Source organism: Haliotis rubra, unplaced genomic scaffold (genome assembly GCF_003918875.1).
Source record: "Haliotis rubra isolate DU_JTF1 unplaced genomic scaffold, ASM391887v1 Scf15, whole genome shotgun sequence".
Lineage (NCBI taxonomy): Eukaryota > Metazoa > Mollusca > Gastropoda > Lepetellida > Haliotidae > Haliotis > Haliotis rubra.
This window is the reverse complement of record NW_025765447.1, coordinates 1,966,998-1,985,746: the sequence shown is the minus strand read 5'-3', so window position 1 is coordinate 1,985,746 and position 18,749 is coordinate 1,966,998. Positions and strand designations below refer to the sequence as shown.

Below are 18,749 nucleotides of genomic sequence, written 5' to 3'. Positions count from 1 at the left end.
TTGAAGGTACTCTGAGCTACTCTCTGGTTGGTACATGCTAATACAGATGTGTTTAGTTGTTCGACAGTACATGGGTGATATATACCTTTTAATATAGGCTACACAAAGACTGTCTTTGCAAGAGCGAAATAATGTAGGACCATCTTGGTCTTTGATAGCCCAGAATAGAAAGAGGTTTCCAAAGCAGCGTGCCGACGACATTGATTAAAAACTGTTAAAACGAAGAGAATTCGTTGTTGGGTAATGTTAATGTCAAATTTTACGTTATATTTTAATATGCTGGGTTAATGTTGTAGTATTATTCTGGGGATAAAAACAACAAACATTTCATTTGGTTCAATTACATAAAAGCACGTATATTGCTCTAACGCAAATGACGTCGTGCTCTACATTCAGGAACGGTAACTCAATCCGGAAACATGGCGTGCGCATGCGTAGCTTTACTGTTGTCAAGTTTGAACAGACATGCAAAATGACTTGAGACATAGAATAACTAACGGAGCAGATACTGCTTTGTTTAAACACACACAGTATCGTTACAGCACGGTATGTTTACTAAAACGTGGTATTTATTATGTTTGTTGATTGATATAGCATACTTGGGTATAATAATTTTTCTGTGCGCTTTTCATGATGCGTCCAGGCATGTCGCCCTGGGCAATATCTGTCATCTAAGTTGGGTGGTATAACAGTAACACAGTCAAGTCGCTCGCATTTATGGACTTGATTGATGTGCCATGTGATTTCGCAAACGTCAGTTCTTTAGGCATCTTGATAATCAATCGCAAACAGTATTGCAAGACCAGTATCGCCTGACTCGAACGGTATGTTTGGTATTTTTTTTTTAGAATCTCCAAACCTGGCTCTCATGTAATGTATTTTCTTTTCGTAACTTTGGATGAATGTCCATCGAAGTGTTTCAAATTTACAAACTGATTCCCATCCATGTCTCCTTTTCATTGTTGTTTATTTTGTGTCTGGATAATTGTCAATATATTTTGGTGCGAGTATAGAATACGTTTGCCACCTAATTATGTAACTATTTTACCTCTTTGTTTACCTTATTCCACCAATAATCCTTCTCTGATACTCAAAGGGTTAGTTTGGGGTTTGGATAGGGTGGCGAACATATCCTATAGTGGCTCCGAACAAATATGTTTTTATTTGTATACGCTATTTAGAACACAGTTAATTTTGTATGTTGTATTTACTAATAGATATAGAAGAACCATTCTCATAACCAATAACATTCAGTTAAAGAATCGTTGGTGAATAAGTTCTTGCCAGGGTCAATATCAGTAGTACAAATTGGTGACACCATATCTCGAAGTGGGCCTCAACTGTACTCAGTATTGAGTTTGCCCTCCTTTCGCTCCAACATATGCTTTCAGTCTGATAGACATGAGAAAGCACAGATGACTCGTGGAAGCTTCCTAGCTTATCCAACAACTGTTCAATGGTGTTCATGTCTGGATACCTGGCTGGCCAATTCATAACATAGAACTCCTGTATCAACCCTCAGACCCAACCCACTGTATGGGGTCTGGGTGTTATCCTGTTGAAGAGTTACACTATTTTTGTAGTCCTCCCAAACATGTATGATCCGTACAAATCACACCCCTCAGCAGTTTATGTACACTTCTGCAGGTTTCATTAAGTAGATACTGAAAAAATTACACTTACCTTTCTGAATGTATGACAGAAAATCTAAAAATTAATTTATTGTGGCTATGGATACATGCAGACCCGTGAAGATCTGGGGCAGAATAGGTCTTCTGCAACCCATGCTTGCCACAAAAGGCGACTATGCTTATCGTAAGAGGCGACTAACGGGATCAGGTGGTCAGACTTTCCGACTTAGTTGACATGTCATCGTTTCTCAATTGCGTATTTCGATGCTCATGCTGTTGATCACTGGATTGTCTGGTCCAGACTCAATTATTTACAGACCGTCACCATATAGCTGGCATATTGCTGAGTGCGGCGTAAAACTAAACTCACTCACTCACTAAGGATAAATGGCTCTGGACATCATTGATAATAAATCTTTAAAACTCTAGTCTAGCAATATACGATAATTACCAGGTTAGATGTTACACCACATGTTCCATTATGCTCATGAAGTGCTATTTTATGTATTTGAAAAAGGTAAACCACATTCTAAATTTTCATTTATGTAAAAGTATAGCTGCCAGGTTATGCCAAGTGCTGTTAATCTCTTCCAGGGTGCGGGCAGAAAGATGGCAACTGCTAGCTTCCTGGCCGGGAGTCCCTTGCAGGGGGGTAGGTCACCACTTGCGCAGCAGCTGCCACAACTGATGCAGGAAACAGAGTTGCAGAAGCTGTTGACAGATGAGCGAATGCGCAGTGAGCAACATAAAACTAACTACCAGCAGCTGAAACTAGAACACTCAAGGTGAGAGGATTAGGAGGGATTGTCATGCATTAACCACTAGGAGATCAGTCTTATTCAGATAGGAGTTTAAAGTCACCTTCTTCATCTGTTATGTAGTTGTAGGCCATGTTTTAAGTGGTTAGTGCACATAAGGGAATAGTTTCACATTGCAGTTCTAACAAAGAACTAGGCCTTTTCATTTGTGTTAGATAATCATGATAATACATTTGAAACTCTTTCTTAAATGATAGTTTCTTATTTATTGATTAGATTATTTCTGTTTTGATGTGATCAGATTACAAGATGAGTACATGCATCTACAAACGGAGGTTAAGACTACTATTGAGGAGAGCCGCATTGTACAGGAGAAGTACAAGTCAATGTTGGAACAAACCAGGAGAGAACTTATAGAGAGGACAGCTGAGGTCGAGGAGCTTCGTACCAAGGTCTGTAGTGTGTCAGGGCAGAGGTTAATCGAGTACTAATTATGTCTGACATCCAGTCCATCAGGTGTAATCATCATGCTGGATATGTTAAATTACTTAATTCATGAACGTGGTAATGCAGAATAGTTTGTATTATAATTTGCTTCATTTTCGAGCAAGTTTTAAACTCTGTGGTAACAGACTTCGGTGCATAGGTGCTGGCTGAACTAAGATACCATTACTACAGAGAGATATATTTTAGCACATAGACAAGGATGTATACCATGTATAAATCTTTTTAAGCGTTTTTGTAGTTACCTTTGTTACAAGATCACAAGGATGTTTTATTATCATAATGCAATGGAGAGGGCACTATCTCTGGCTTAAGGGTTTGGAGGGTTGTTCCCCTGAAGACAGTTTAACAGCTGTGGCTTGTGCTTATGGGTTTAAATATCTACTTTTCACTAATATTAAACTGATTTTGTATGGTATAACTGAAATTCTGTTCTGTGATGGGTTAGACCCAACTGGTAAGCTTAGTCAGTAATTCGAGGGCAGTGGGCTAGCCCATTGGTTAATGTGTGCGGCGTCCCAGGACATGGTGTTGCTTGAATACTGCAAAAAGTGATGTTAAACTACACAGACACACGCACGCACACACACTGTAGTAGTGTTGACAATGCTGTGCCTTCTTACAGGTAGTGACCCCCCAGAGACTGGACATCCTCAAGCTACAGGTGACTGAGGACCTGGAAAAGACCTACCGGGAGAAGTACCACAAGCAGGAGCAGGAGATTGAGGAGTATCGGAACGCACTCAATAAAGTCAGATACGGTTCTCCTTCCTGAAGTCCGAGTATGAGCATGACAAGCTGGAGAGTCAGAGAGTTTTGGAAGAGGTGAAGATGCAGCACAATGCAGAGGTAAGTCTGATGGGGTATGAGAATATATATGTATGTGAGAAATGCTGGCATTAAAATTCAGGGGAAAGTGTGTGTTATTAAAGTTGTATCCTTTTTACTGTTGTTCAGGGCACAGTTGTCTCAGGTGCCATAGTTCGTTGTGCAAAGTTGCATCCCATGGTCAATGCAGAAATCTATGATTGTGGGTTCGAATCCCAGTCTGCCTTGGCTATGTTTCTGGTTTGTCCATGCCATACCTGTGCTTGAGGGTTTTTCAACAAGTTGTAAACATCTGAGACATGCATCACTTTCTGGCTACATTAAGCTTCCCCCCTATGATATATACATGGAATACTGTTCAAAGTGGTAGGAAACAGTGTATTCTTGATGGGATATTGTACACAATGTAGAATGCTGTTGCATTGTGACTATTCCATGCAGGTGACCAACCTCCGAAAAGAGAGGGATACAACAATCAGTCGTATCACGACTGAGAACACGGCAGACTCTCAGAAGGTGCGAGTGTTACAGCGGGAGAATGCTCAGCTCCACCTCAAGCTGAAGAGCCTTCTGTCAGAAATGGAGGAGATCCGCGATCAAAGGGAGAAAATTGGACTGGAGTCTGATAGTGTCACTCGCATTCAGTCCAAGCAGCTTGCAGAGAACACTGCTGTAATCAAGACTCTTGAGGTGGGCTATTGTAGCTTAAACTGTCAATTGTAATAAGCTCTGTTGATTGAAAATGTTTCACTTATGTTGGAACTCACATCTCTTGTGGCTGAAAATTCAGTTGAAAAGATTGTAATATTTTTGTAAGGATTAATATGTTGGTATTTATATGTGTGAAGCATATGATTTGATATGTATTTACTAAAGCAGCTGTATAGAACAAGTTGTTCTCATTGGTTAAAGTGTGTGCTTGTCATGCAGACCTTGAAACCCTTCGTTGCGAAAGTGCATGAATATTGCCTACTTGTAGAGATGAAGATATTTGTTTGTAGGCTGAGAGGGAATCCCTGCGTCGTCAGTCAGACAGCCTCCAGAGGGAGCTGTCCGGGACTGGGGAGACCCACAACCGACTCACGGGTAAGATCCATGAACTGGAGAAGGAGAACCTGGTGTTCAAGAACAGAGTAGAGGAGCTGACACACAAGAACAAGGTGGAGCTGACCAATCTGAAGATGGAGATGCTGAAACAGAGGGGCGATTTGGAGAGGGAGCGTGACAGGCTGGCTAACATGGTGGAAGGTGAGCAGAACTTTGCTCTGTCTTACTCTCCATCTCTCAATTGTAGTGGTTAAGATGTTCAGCATTATTGGCAATAAATGTTATTCCTGCTACTGTCTTATCACTACATTGAGGTTTCATTGGGCAATGCCTTTACAAGGACTTACACAAGATTGAAAGAATTTTACTTGAAACCAATATTGTGGATATTATTTTCTAGGGCTGTAACGATGCATCGAAATATCGATGGATTGCAATTGTTGAGTCTCCGATAGCAATTAATCGGTGGTAGAAATGAAATTTTTAAAACTTATCCTATCTCACGGTATGCACCTCTCTTCTTCTACGACCATGTGTGGAAACATGCTGTAGGCTAAGTTGAATCACAAGTTATCTGTCTCTGACCCCCCGACCTCTGACCCCACTCCGATAGCAGTACCTGTCAATCATCTCAATAAGCGTGCAGATCGCTCAGATGATCACGTGACGGTCTGTGCCTGTCATTCTCTTTCTCGTCGCTACACCTAGTGGACGTGTGTTGTTCTCTCAGTTAGACATTATTTGATTGTCAATATGGGATAAATAGAATCAAAGTACTTCTAAGAAACGCAAACACTGTGATCAGTGCAACAGCAACTTTTCCGCTGCTGATCCACTCGCTTTTTGTGTGGATTGTAGATATAGGCTTTTGTAGTTGGTCACATCGGTGTTCTGTTTGTTCACACTTGAATGATGATGATATTTCATCATCTAGAGTGGGTTGCATCGTGAGTGAGTGAGTGAGTTTAGTTTTACGCCGCACTCAGCAATATTCCAGCTATATGGGTTGCATCTAGACGTAGATCGAACAGAGATTGGCGTACAACTGCTGAATGTCCTTCAACTTTTAAGTGTGCTATATCGGAACGCCGTTCGAAGAGAGCAGTTCGTTGATCTAAATCACTGTCACCGGACATAGATTTTTTAGAGGTGGCCTCAGAGTCAGACTCCTACTTGAGCGAGTATCTCCATCGTCTCTTTTGTCTAGCGTCTAGTCCCGTCTCCAGACAAGTTTTGTCTCCTCCGAGAGTGGTAGTGCTAACAACTTCTGCAGCACAGTCTCGGCCTTCTAACTTGGTGATGATTTCACAGACTCCTAGTTTACCTCAGGTGGTTGTTTCCAATGCGCCGCTTTGGTTGAGTGCTCCACACCCCTCTGTTATGGTGGGTGCGCTTGTGAAACGTTCACTCTCATGACTTGACCGCGTATTGCGTTTCCACCAGTGGCGCTACTTCCACGCATACTGCTCAAATTACGCACGCGCAGCGGTTGACACTGATTTTGGGTTGCACCATTTTGGCTCGTTAGTTTGTTCCAAACCTGCAAGACTTGGCCGACCCATTCCAGTACCACTTCCCGTAAAGCCGATATTATGGTTCATTTTCACTCCGATCAGCTGCATGGTCTCCGCTCACACTTAATTTTCACGCCTGGTGCCTTTACTTGAATCTCTAACTGCAAAGGGATATTCCAAGCGAGTGGCTGCGGCGATTACCACGGCGCATTGAACTTCTACCAGGCCACTCTGTGATGACTATGGAAGTATTTTGAAGCGTACTGCTATACGATGGGTATTATATCTCCCACTACAGCATCGCCGCAGATGGTCGCGGAGTACCTCCAGCACCCTTGAACTTCCAAGGAATTGACGGGTTCCACCTTGTCTACATACCTGGCCATGCGTAACACAATTATTGCGCCGGCTACGGGTGCGAGGGTGTCAACTGTCCCTGAGCTCCAGTCTCTCCTTAGATCTTACAAATTGCTGATCAATCCCGAAAGTTCTGGCCACCAGCCTGGGACCTTTCTGTGATTTTTAATCATCTCATGTCAGAGGAGTATGAACCTCTGGCAGTGAAGGCTTTCATTTCACGTTTATGTCTTTCTTCCTCCTGGCTCTTGCGACTGCTGCCTGCATCCGAGCTTCACGCACTGGATGTCACTGGATGTCAAAGCCCTCCCTGGTTGAAGTGGGATCTCTTCGCTGAAACCAGTTGCCTGGACAGCCGGACAGACTTTTCGCCTTCCCGCCGCTGTCTTCAATTTTGTGCCCTGACGACAGCGAGAATCTCTCCCTATGTCTTGTCCGGACTTTACGGGTCTTTTAACTGCCTCCATGGACCGTCGTAGGTTACACAAGAGACTGGTTTATTTCTCTTTCATCTGCCTCATCTACAGAAGTCTCTTGTACCACTCTGACCTTCGGGATGCGATCTACCATCCTTCATGCCTACGCCTGTGTTGACCTTCTTCTTCCTACTACAGCCAACCCTCGTGAGACAAGAGCCTTGACCTCTACGATGGCGCGACATAGAACTGTTTTCTTCACGGCATCATGGAAGGTTGTTTTCGGAGTTGGACTCGGTCTTTGTCTCACCCTACTTCCAGGATCTGTCTGTCACTGACGTGGACGGTCTTCACCATCTGGGTCCATTGGTTCTGGCGTAGCAGTTGTTGTCGGCTGGCAACGCAGATAAGATGCAGTTCCTACCTTCATGTATGTTTTGCATTCTCTATATCATGAAAGATATCGGTCCTATCTTTCTTATTGGTATGGATTATATTGGGCATAGACCACCTCACCTAGGGTGGTAGGGCGTGTCTGCACTGTCGTAGTTATGACTCGATAGACTGTGAGACCAGTCTTGTGCTACATGCAGGGGTGGTCGACACTCCTCTTACTGACCTCTACTCTCTGAGCAATTACGTCAGTGAAGTGTTGATTTCCGATTACCTGCGTGGTTTTTGAATCGTTCCGCTCCTAAGTCCTTTCTCACCTTTGGTAAGTTAGGGGGATTGGTACTGAACGTTAAACTAGTTGAGCAACCGGGCTATTCCCTCTTTCACCGCCTTCCAGCGTGTGTCTGTGGGGGGTAGTTTCGATTAAGGTCCTCGACTTTAATTCACTGGGGTCACCTGATAAATCGCGGGGCAGCGGGGCCTACTTGCCAAACTGCGTCCTTTTGCTTGTCAAAAGTTGCAGCTGAAAACTACATTAATTCGGGATCGCCCACTCCCTAGAGTTTTTGTGCTGTGTAAGCCAAGGGGTTATCTGAAGCAACCCATCACAAGTTTGGAGTTTGCATATCGGGAGTTGGTGCTTTCTCCTGGCCTCCTTGGGTTATGCGTCTTCACGGTTGTATGTATTGACAGGGTAATCTGCGGCCCTCCTGCCAAACGTGGGATTATGCATACCGTGAAATAGGATAAGTTTAAAAATTTGAAAATTTTACTATAAATGGTATATTTTTATATATATCCTATCTCACGCAATGGATACCCACCCGACCTGCCCCACATCACAGATTACTGGAAGCTCAAAGACGAGAATGACAGGCACAGACCGTCACGTGATCATCTGAGCGATCGACACGCTTATTGAGATGATTGACAGGTACTGCTATCGGAGTGGGGTCAGAGGTCGGGGGGTCAGAGGCCAGATAACTTGTGATTTAACTTAACCTACAGCACATTTCCACACATGGTCGTAGAAGAAGAGAGGTGCATACCGTGAGATAGGATAAGTATATAAATATACCAGTTATAGTAAAATTTTTAAAACTATCGATGCATCGATAGTATGTATGATTATCGATAGTTTAGTAATTGACTTCCGTTGATAAATGTGCAGCGCAAAATACAAGAAGTACCAGATTCGTTCACTTTAATTTTGAGTTATCTGCCCTGTTAACTGTTTACTTGATCTGGGTTTCAAGTCTGTCAGTTATTAAAGAGACTGAAACTACTTCAACTTGTTATTATTTCATATAAACTGTACATTCACTTGGGAAATGACTTCAAATGAGACAATTCAATGTGGAAAAAACTATTGCAATAGTATTGCAATAGTTGGTCTCAACAGACTATCGCTATCACAATAGTATGTTGCAATCGGCATAGTTGTTTCTCCTCAATAGTCACCCCTAGTATTTTCTGCCTATCGTTCTTTAGCGCCTATGAAGATGTTGAAAAGTCTTCCTGTAGACAGATGTTGTATTGGTGTTAAAGATCTGGGTCCTGATCTACAAATGCTCGTAGTGCTACGACAATCGTAAGCCTATGATAAACTATAGAATTATGATAGGTCGTAACGTTAACAGTGCTATGTAGATATGGACCCTGATTTTGAAGAGAAAACAAGATTTCTATAGATAGCATTGTTTAATTTTTTTGTTTAGTCCCATTATACAATTGAATCCTGCTTATTGGTCATTCAATCCTCATATAGGTTGATATCAGTGCATATTCTTTATGCGTTTCCATGTGAGTATACTTACAACACTGTTATCTTCTACAGATATGCAGACTAACATTGAAATCTCGGAGCATAAGATAGAGCGTCAGAGTCTGGCGCTGGAGGAGAAGGAGCGTGAGGCCGTGAGACGAGTTCAGGCTGCCAGGGAGGAGGAGTTCACCAAGTTCACACAAGCAGAGAATGAAAAGTCAGTCTTTTGTCCTTCATTAAACATGTTAGCTATAGAATCGATGAAAATAACCATTCCAGTTTTCTAATACATCTATAACGCCAATAGAGAAGTTGTTTCATCTAAAATAGGAACAATTTGAATGAGATTGTTGGTGGAGATTGTGCATTATTTGACCTGTCAATTTGAATGAGAATGTTTGTGGAGATTATTTGACCTGTTGATACTACTTTATGATTTATTTCAAGGTTGGAGTTGGAAGCTAAGCTTCAGGAAGTTGACAGAAGAAAGATTGATGAGGAAGCTGCAAGACATGCAGAGCAAGAGCGTATGGGAGAAAGAATATCTTCAGCAAACAGTGCTCGAGATTCAGCAGAGAAGGAACTACTAGTGCTCAAGTAGGGAGTTGTTTAATTTTTCCTTTGTTGATAGTCACTGCTTTAATGCTTTTCTGAAATTTAGTTTTGCTAAGTGAGCTTTGTATTTGGAGGATCTAATATTTCATCTTAATAAGAAAACCTTTGTTACCAGGGTCCCAATCCATAAAGCGTTAGTGTTAAGACCTATCACAACTCTATACTGTATCATGGGCTTAAGACCTATCACAACTCTATACTGTATCATGGGCTTAAGACCTATCACAACTCTATACTGTATCATGGGCTAAAGACCTATCACAACTGTATACTGTATCATGGGCTTAAGACCTATCACAACTGTAAACTGTATCATGGGCTTAAGACCTATCACAACTCTATACTGTATCATGGGCTTAAGACCTATCACAATTGTATACTGTATCATGGGCTTAAGACCTATCACAACTCTATACTGTATCATGGGCTTAAGACCTATCACAACTCTATACTGTATCATGGGTTTAAGACCTATCACGGGCTTAAGACCTATCACAACTGTATACTGTATCATGGGCTTAAGACCTTTCACAACTGTATACTGTATCATGGGCTTAAGACCTATCACAACTCTATACTGTATCATGGGCTTAAGACCTATCACAACTCTATACTGTATCATGGGCTTAAGACCTATCACAACTCTATACTGTATCATGGGCTTAAGACCTATCACAACTCTATACTGTATCATGGGCTTAAGACCTATCACAACTCTATACTGTATCATGGGCTTAGGAATGGTGTAGTACTGCGGACACTTTTTTACTGGGTCCCAGGTTTTTATGTTATGTACCACCAGTATACCACCTATGACTGATTGTCATTTTGTTTTCAGGACACGAATACACAATTTCGAGTCTCTACAAAGTCAGTTGGAGCGAGAAAGGGGAGAAAACTCTGATCTGAAGAGTAAAATCAGCAAGCTTGAAGCGGAGTTGGGTGGTTTCCTAGGAAATGAACATGACATGACTGATCAAGTGATCAAGTTAAGGAACCAAAACGAGTTGTTAAAAGATGAACTGAGATTAACACAGGATCAGATGGTGAAGATTCAGGACAACCATGATCGTATCCTGGCCAGCCAGAGGGCAGCACTAGTGGATGAGAAGACACAGCTGGGGTTAAGGGTTCAGGAATTAGAGGAGAAGTACAGCAATGCTCATTCTAAACTACAGAAAGCAGCTTCCATTCATAAAAAGGTGAGACAGTAAGTGACTAAGACACTGGGTAGAGAGATCCACAAAGTGTTCATAGCGTTATGAGCTATGTGAATCGGGACCCTGGCGTGTAGGTGCAGTTTCTGCCACCATGGATGTCTTATGTTTTGTTCATCTTCAAATATATGCCCAGATCCAGAGATAGAGGCCACATTATCTTGGGATTCATGCTTTATTACTACACATTACATTTCCAGCAAAAGTTAATGCCTGAATTTGGGGATAACTGTATTGTGTTTGACAAATTTGGGTCGTATACCGGTGGTTATATAGCCGCAAATTTAGTTATATAACGTTAACCTGATATAACGTTGTGTACTGTATGATCTGCTGTCATTGAAGCAATCTCCTGCGATGTATAACATACTATCTGTACATTTTCACTTTTATAATCAGTGAGGAAAAGGAAGTTTCAAGGAAACAGGGAGGGAGGTTCCTATATATGACATAACAGGTTAAGATTTTAGTATTTTTTTGCAAATTGTTAGGGGCGGTGGGGTAGCCTAGTGGTTAAAGCATTGGCTCTTCACCCTGAAGACCCTTTGGGTTCGAATCCCCACATGGGTACAATATGTGAAGTCCATTTCTGGTGTCCCCCGCTGTGATATTGCTGGATTATTGCTAAAAGCAGCGTAAAACTAAACTCAATGCAGATCGTTAGTTTCTGAAGTCTGTGGTTTAATGTTTTGGGTAAGTTCAACATTGAAAGAGATTTTCTGTGTTGAATAATGTACATATCTGTATGCAGACTGGACGTATAGCAGTTCTTTGTTTTCTTTGCAGTACAAGAAGAAGCATCACAGAGTAACAGATCACCTCCGAGAAAAGCTGCAGGTGCTTGATGCTAAGAACACAGAGCTAGACCTTGAGAAACAAGCACTTTCGTAAGGAGAAATATTTTAGTTCTGTAACTTATCTGTATATTTCTATTTGATTGTGATTGCCATAGTTGTCGGCACTACATGCACAAATATTATAATGTACAGTCTTTGACTTTAGCCACCAGCCAGAGCTTGGTAAAATTATGTTGTGTTCGGTTAGGTCAGCTAGGCCAAAATATCCACCATAATACCATCTGATCTACTGAAAGTGATGCCAAAAGTGCTGTAAATGTGAGATCAAACTTTGTGTGAAGTTGGTAAAAGCTAATGTGTCTGGATGTTGAAGTTCCTTCTGTCCCTGTTAGTGTTAGACAGCTGATGTTATTTTTTACAAACAGTATTTCTATGACTGCTTATTAGTGGTGGTCCGATTAATTGAAATAATCGAAGATTGGTCGTAGTGACTAAACGACCAAGCAATCGATCATAATTCCTCATAATCGAACACAACCAATTTTAGAACACATGGTTGGTTTTGTCTGTTACATTTTGTAAGCACTACAAGCTCGTTTCAAGTCATGATTGAATTTATCTTAAAGGCTCCAAGAAATTTATGTTCCTTACATACTAGTCATCCTTTAAAGATGTGAAATTTTGCCAGAAAGCCCCAAAAGAACTACATGTTTTTTTCCTTATTTTTATGTGCATTTAACAAATTTCATAAATGACGCTAACCAACTATTTTCGATGATTGATCGGTTGTAATGAACCAATCATCAGTTATGAGATATTAACCAATTCCCAACACTACTGCTTATGTTTTACCTGAACAGGCATTTTCTTTGTCTATGACATCTGCTTTTACATACTTATATGGGCATGGTTTTCTTCCCTGACCACTGATGTTATACATACTTCCACAGGGAGCGTCTCTCTGTGACAGCAGATGTTGATGCATTTGTGCTATATACTCCACAGGCGCTGTGTCCCCCAGGATGCTTATAACCGTCTCAAGAAGCAGTGGAAGGACCTGTACCGGCGCCACCAAGAGTTCCGGGCCATGTTGCTGCCTGGTGTCAGGCATGTCAACATTGGGGACAAATCATTTGCAACCATCAATATGCCATTTGATGCCTCACTGCCAAACTGGAGTGTCTTAGATTTGGTGAGAATATTATGATACATATAATTAACCACAGTAATCATGACCGTTTTAGCACAAAGATAACTTTCTGAAATGTATAAACATGTATATTTAGTGCAATTATATAAACATGCACTAAGGAACACATTGTAGTTGTGGGTATTTAAGACAATTTGTAAACTTTGGTGTAAAACCCAATTTTCTCTTTTTTCTTTCAATCATTGTCTCCATTCATTACCTTACAAATGGGTGCTATTTCAGAAAGTGATCTTTGTGCTAAAATTGTAATGACATGAGGTTTCATAGACAGGCAAGATATGACATGGTGGCAGTGCTCACACATCTCAAACCTGGCTCTATTTCTCTGCTGAATTTACAGCATGGTAAGAATTGTTGCTATGTTGACATAACTGAGGTTGTTGTGGCATTAACTTTGCTCATTTGTGCTGGTGGCAGGAGCGAGAACACCAGGAAGATCTACAACTGCTGAAGCGACGGCTGGACACCCTTGACGACACACAAAGGCAACAGCTGCAGGAGCTGACAGAGATCACAAACACCTCCTTCCGCCGATCACAATTTGACGGCCATACAACACTGACCAAGGCTGACCTTGATTGTCACAGTACACGTAGAGACAATGTGGAGGATTCCAGAGAAAAGGCAGATGAAGAAAAAGCCTCCATTTGATATTTGTTGTAAACTCATAATTACTGATCAATAGTCTTCATTCTCTTTAGATGATTTGGTTATATTTTTTCGAATTTCTACATGTTTAAAATATATAAAAGTGTCTATATCATCTCAGGATCATTTATCTTTCTTACAGAATGCTATCATGTCATTGATTTTAAGTGCCTATATACTCTTTCCAGTCAGTTTTCCAGGGTATCTGAAAGGCAATTGTCTGTTCATGGGGAATACTAGAGGGCTTCTGTTAGTGCAGACCATTGTTTGTCTGATTCATTAGATCTGGACACTATTGCTGTACAATTCAATGTAGTGAAACTAAAAACAAGGAAACATGGTCATTATGAAATTGTTTTGTATATCTTTGTTATATTATATATATTGTAATATATGTATAGATAAAATAAACTTTGTCAAAATGAATGTGGTGCTTGCGACTGTTATTAAAAAGTTCAGAAAACTTGAGATGAACAAATTAAACACCATTATCACCTATGACTCTTCAAAGGAGCTTAGCATCCAATGCTGGTTGTAAACAGGATGATGTGGTGACCAATATCATTGAGATTTAGATCTCAGTGCATGCACCAGCTACACAAAGATCTTAGCAAATCTCATTACAGGTCGACCCAAACAGGATAATGCAGGGTATTACAAACAAAAGTTGAAGCTGTATGAAATTGTCCAGATTCAGCATGATAACCACAAAAGTCTCTTTTATTTCAAATGGTTGAGTATTGTAATACAATTTTGGCCACTGATTAGACATTCCAGAATTGTTGTTCAGTTCTTAAATGTTGAATCAAGATCTTGGGCCATAAAGCTCGCTAATGGTCATGTTGATGTGACCTCTAAATGGATGTCCTCTGATGCCCTGTGAGTGAGTTTAGTTTTACGCCGCACTCAGCAATATTCCAGCTATATGGTGGCAGTCTGTAAATAATCGAGTCTGGACCAGACAATCCAGTGATCAACAGCATGATCTGTGCAATTGGGAACCAAGTCAGCAAGCCTGACCCCCCAATCCTGTTAGTCGCCTCAAGCATGGGTTACTGAAGATCAATATTCTAACCCGGACCTTCAGGGGTTATTTGCCCTGTGATTTGTCCTGATGGCAGTGATCATTCAGTCCATGGTTCATCCATTCAGATCACTTTGTTGTATCTGTAATGTTGACTTTCAGAGTTTCACAAATTATACAGTAATCTCCAAGATATGAAAAACAGTTTATTCCTATTCTGCAGTAAATACGTTATTTCAACATGAAAAAAGTTGCATTGTTATGTCACACACTCAGCTCAACAAGGAAACACATCACACTCTGAAGCTGGACATGTTCAAGGTTCTGTACAGGTGATAAGTAGCTTCACACAGGGAGAGCTGGCTACAAATGAAAACCATTCAGCACTTTATAATATATATGACAATCAATTGTTCATGTCGTACAGTGTAAGACATTAGATTTAAAAATGACATGGGGGTTGATGGTTTATGATGTGAAGGACAAGTTTAGTTTTAGAAAAAAATATTCCTGTTCAAGGATTGACATTTTTTTCTACAAACACAAAACATCCCTAGACACATATTCGTTATGAATATGACACTTTGTGCATATTCACAACATAATACCTTGGACAAAAGTGTTTTATTACTGCTACTAATTATGCATAAAATACACAATGCCTTTCAGAAAGTGGACAAATGTAACATGTTATATTTGGGATAACACTGGCAGCAAATCGGATCTAATGTAACTTATCCAACTCCCTCACAAGAGTTACAGAACCCATTCAGCTACCGTGGCTTTCATATGCTTTGGAGCTTCACGCGAGTGATCGAACCCACTTACCTACCGTGGCTTTCATATGCTTTGGAGCTTCTTCTGAGAATAGGATGCTTAGGCCAGACCAATTTAATTTCTTGTTTTACGGATTTTTGTCCTGAGAAAACCTAAAGGCAGGAGGGAAAAAAAATAAATAAAAATCACTAGTCAAAATAATTTTCCTTTCAAATACTAAAAGTATTTTATTTTTTGGGCAATTTATGAAGTTATATGGGGCAAAAAACAATCAAAACATATTTTTTTGTAAGTTTACATTTTTGGACAATAAAAACATGAGGATTTATTTTTTGAGTGGGGAAAATTAATTAATTTTTTTTTTCTTATTCTTGAAAAAATACGACTGGCGGATCCCTAAAACAAGAAATAAAATTGGTCTGGCCTTATGGACATTCTCTACAGTATTGCCCATGAGGCAGGTTTTCACACAAGATTAAGACCAACATGGTTTTACTCTCCACGTCTCTGGGACAGCACATCACCCTTCCATTGATGTCTATTTTGAATGCCCTAGCACTAACTACCCTTTCATATAACATATGTTACACCCTCACAGTGTAGTACAGTTGTGGAGAAGGTTGTAGGATGGGCATTGACAAGTTATTGGGTGAATGTTGTTTAACATTTAATGGTTGCAGGTACATGTTCCTTATCTGATGATTAAATAAGACATATCATATTGTAATAACCCGATCTTAAATAACTACCAAACTTTATTTTAATAAACTCCCTATAGTGACTTTAATAACCACTCAGTGCTCACTTTAATAACCTTTTAACACTTTGCTTAATAACCTTTCAATACTCACTTTATAACCTTTCAATACTTGCTTTATAACCTTTCAATACTTGCTTTATAACCTTCCAATACTGGCTTAATAACAACCCACTCATTCATATAACATCCCTATACTCACTTAATAACCCTCCAATACTACTGGTACATTAATAACCACCCATACTCACCTTAACACCAGATACTTTCATTAATCACCATACCTGACTTAAATAACACTCCAATACTCACTTTAATAATCTTCCAAAACTCACCTTAATAACCACCCACACTCGCTTTAGAAACCATCCAATACTCACATATATCATCTCTTTAGAACATAACTCAAGAATTACAGAAATATGGCACATATGAACAGCGACAAATACTCAGAGCATATGAAATTGGTGACGCTGCATACGAATCTTGTATATGGAAAACACTTCATGTGACAAATACACCACACAATGTCAACGTTTTCTTTCTCATAGGTTCATATGTGAATCTTCAGTATAATAGGCATCTATTTCACAAATACTGGCTGCAGTTGATGAAACTTCTTTTGAATCGTACAAGACAAATGTACCATATGACAATGAGAAAATGCCACCCAGGAGACCCGATGTTTACTAGCTAATAGTTTATACATTACTCTAGAGCTGAGACCTATACATTACAGTGTAACATGGATTCCACAGGACTGATTAGTTTAATGTTGTTTTGAAAAGTTTCAAGTCAGTGTGGCATGTTTACCACTTTGCCAAACCCATCTAGAAGAGTATGGTGCTGAAACACCTAGAAACATTAGAGGATCTAAACCCATGCCACAGGTTTCAAGTACACCTAAAGGACATAACTCTGGACAGGGAATTTGGTGTATTTGATGACTAGGCCTTGCCAGACCCTCCACAGATATCTTCCTTTAAAAAATTCAAAAAGCTATCTTTAGCTGGAAACATGCTTTGGCAGGTAACACCAACCATATAACCAATACAGGGGCCTGCTAAAAAAAAAGCATTCTTAACGTTACAAGTTATTGTAACTATACTGGACAAAAATAGTTAGGGATATATGTAATTTTTTAAATTATGAATAATGATCTATTTATTCATTGACAAACTGATAAAATATCAATCATAAAAATACCAATATCCCTAACTTATTTGTCCAGTATATATAGTTTAGCACAGGATAACGAATGACGTTGTGCTACAAACATTTTTTCTGGACTGGGCCCCAGGATACTTACCACCCCCATAATATCAATGGTTTTCAGATCGTCCTTGAGATATAATATTGGTTGTCATTTCCCCAGTATATAAAGAGAGTAACAGTATTTGCAAGGCATAAAATGTCATGGCTTCATTGTACTAAGTACAATATATTTATATACTTCACAAAGTAAGATAGGGATACCAAGATATTTCCTTTTTTCTACGCACATATCTACAATGTAATCAGCCAAATCCAATTGGAAGCCGTGAATGCAAAATTTAAATAATTTTGGGTCTACAGTAAATCAGATGTCAATGTACTAAAACAATTTGGATTCATTTCTTCATTTCAATTGGAACATTCAACCTTAGCAAAAGAACAACGTCACAGAGAACAAATGGAACCACGATAGTACATCCTTTTGGAGTGAGTGAGTTTAGTTTTACGCCGCTTTTAGCAATATTCCAGCACTATCACAATGGGGGACACCAGAAATGGGCTCCACACATGGCACCCATGTGGGGAATTGAATCTGGGTCTTCGACGTAATGTCATAATCATTAACCATTAGGCCTCCTTTTGGATGTAGATGACATGGTGATCAGTAAAGACAGGATGGATATATCATAACAACATAACAACAGGACTTCAGGTTTTTACATTCAGGACTCGAATACAATAGCTTTCGGGACACAGAAATCAGAGAAGCCTGACTGAATGCTTTGTTGATTTGTACCAAGAATTTTTAACCCTAAAAGTTATATTAAAGTTCCCCTGACAGGATCTCCCACGAAGAAGTCCTCAGATAATCAGAATTAGTGAGCGAATTGGGTTTAATGACAATTTGACCAGTAGCCCAGTTACTGGTATATCATGACTTGTCAACTGAATGTTGGAAGAAAACATGCAGTGGTGCAGGTCTCGGACGTTTACAACTCAGGAGCACTGTCGTGCGGTGCTGACAGACCTAGAAACATGAATTGGGCAAACCAGGATTTGAACATATATATCATTGTTCCAAGGGGCACAACTCTGCACAGAGACATGAAGAGCCTTAGAAGAATAGGCTAACAATGCTCCTCAGATGTCCAGAGGAATCAGATATTTGTCCCAAGGGGCACAACTCTGCACAGAGACATACAGAGCCTTAGAAGAATAAGCTAACAATGCTCCTCAGATGTCCAGAGGAATCATATATTTGGAGTAAACTATATAG

General features: G+C 40.1%; 1 protein-coding gene across 1 annotated transcript; it reads left to right on the top strand.

The window, feature by feature from the left end:
• Nucleotides 1-421: 421 nt before the first annotated feature.
• On the top strand, nt 422-14,126 carry LOC124270164 (centrosomal protein of 83 kDa-like). Its single transcript, XM_046705195.1, is given in 13 exon segments — nt 422-546; nt 2,226-2,416; nt 2,691-2,841; nt 3,519-3,651; nt 3,654-3,742; nt 4,163-4,411; nt 4,723-4,969; nt 9,286-9,430; nt 9,661-9,810; nt 10,667-11,030; nt 11,832-11,932; nt 12,848-13,034; nt 13,470-14,126. Coding segments are annotated over 13 exon segments (2,322 nt in total). The 5' UTR covers nt 422-465; the 3' UTR covers nt 13,704-14,126.
• Nucleotides 14,127-18,749: the final 4,623 nt, after the last annotated feature.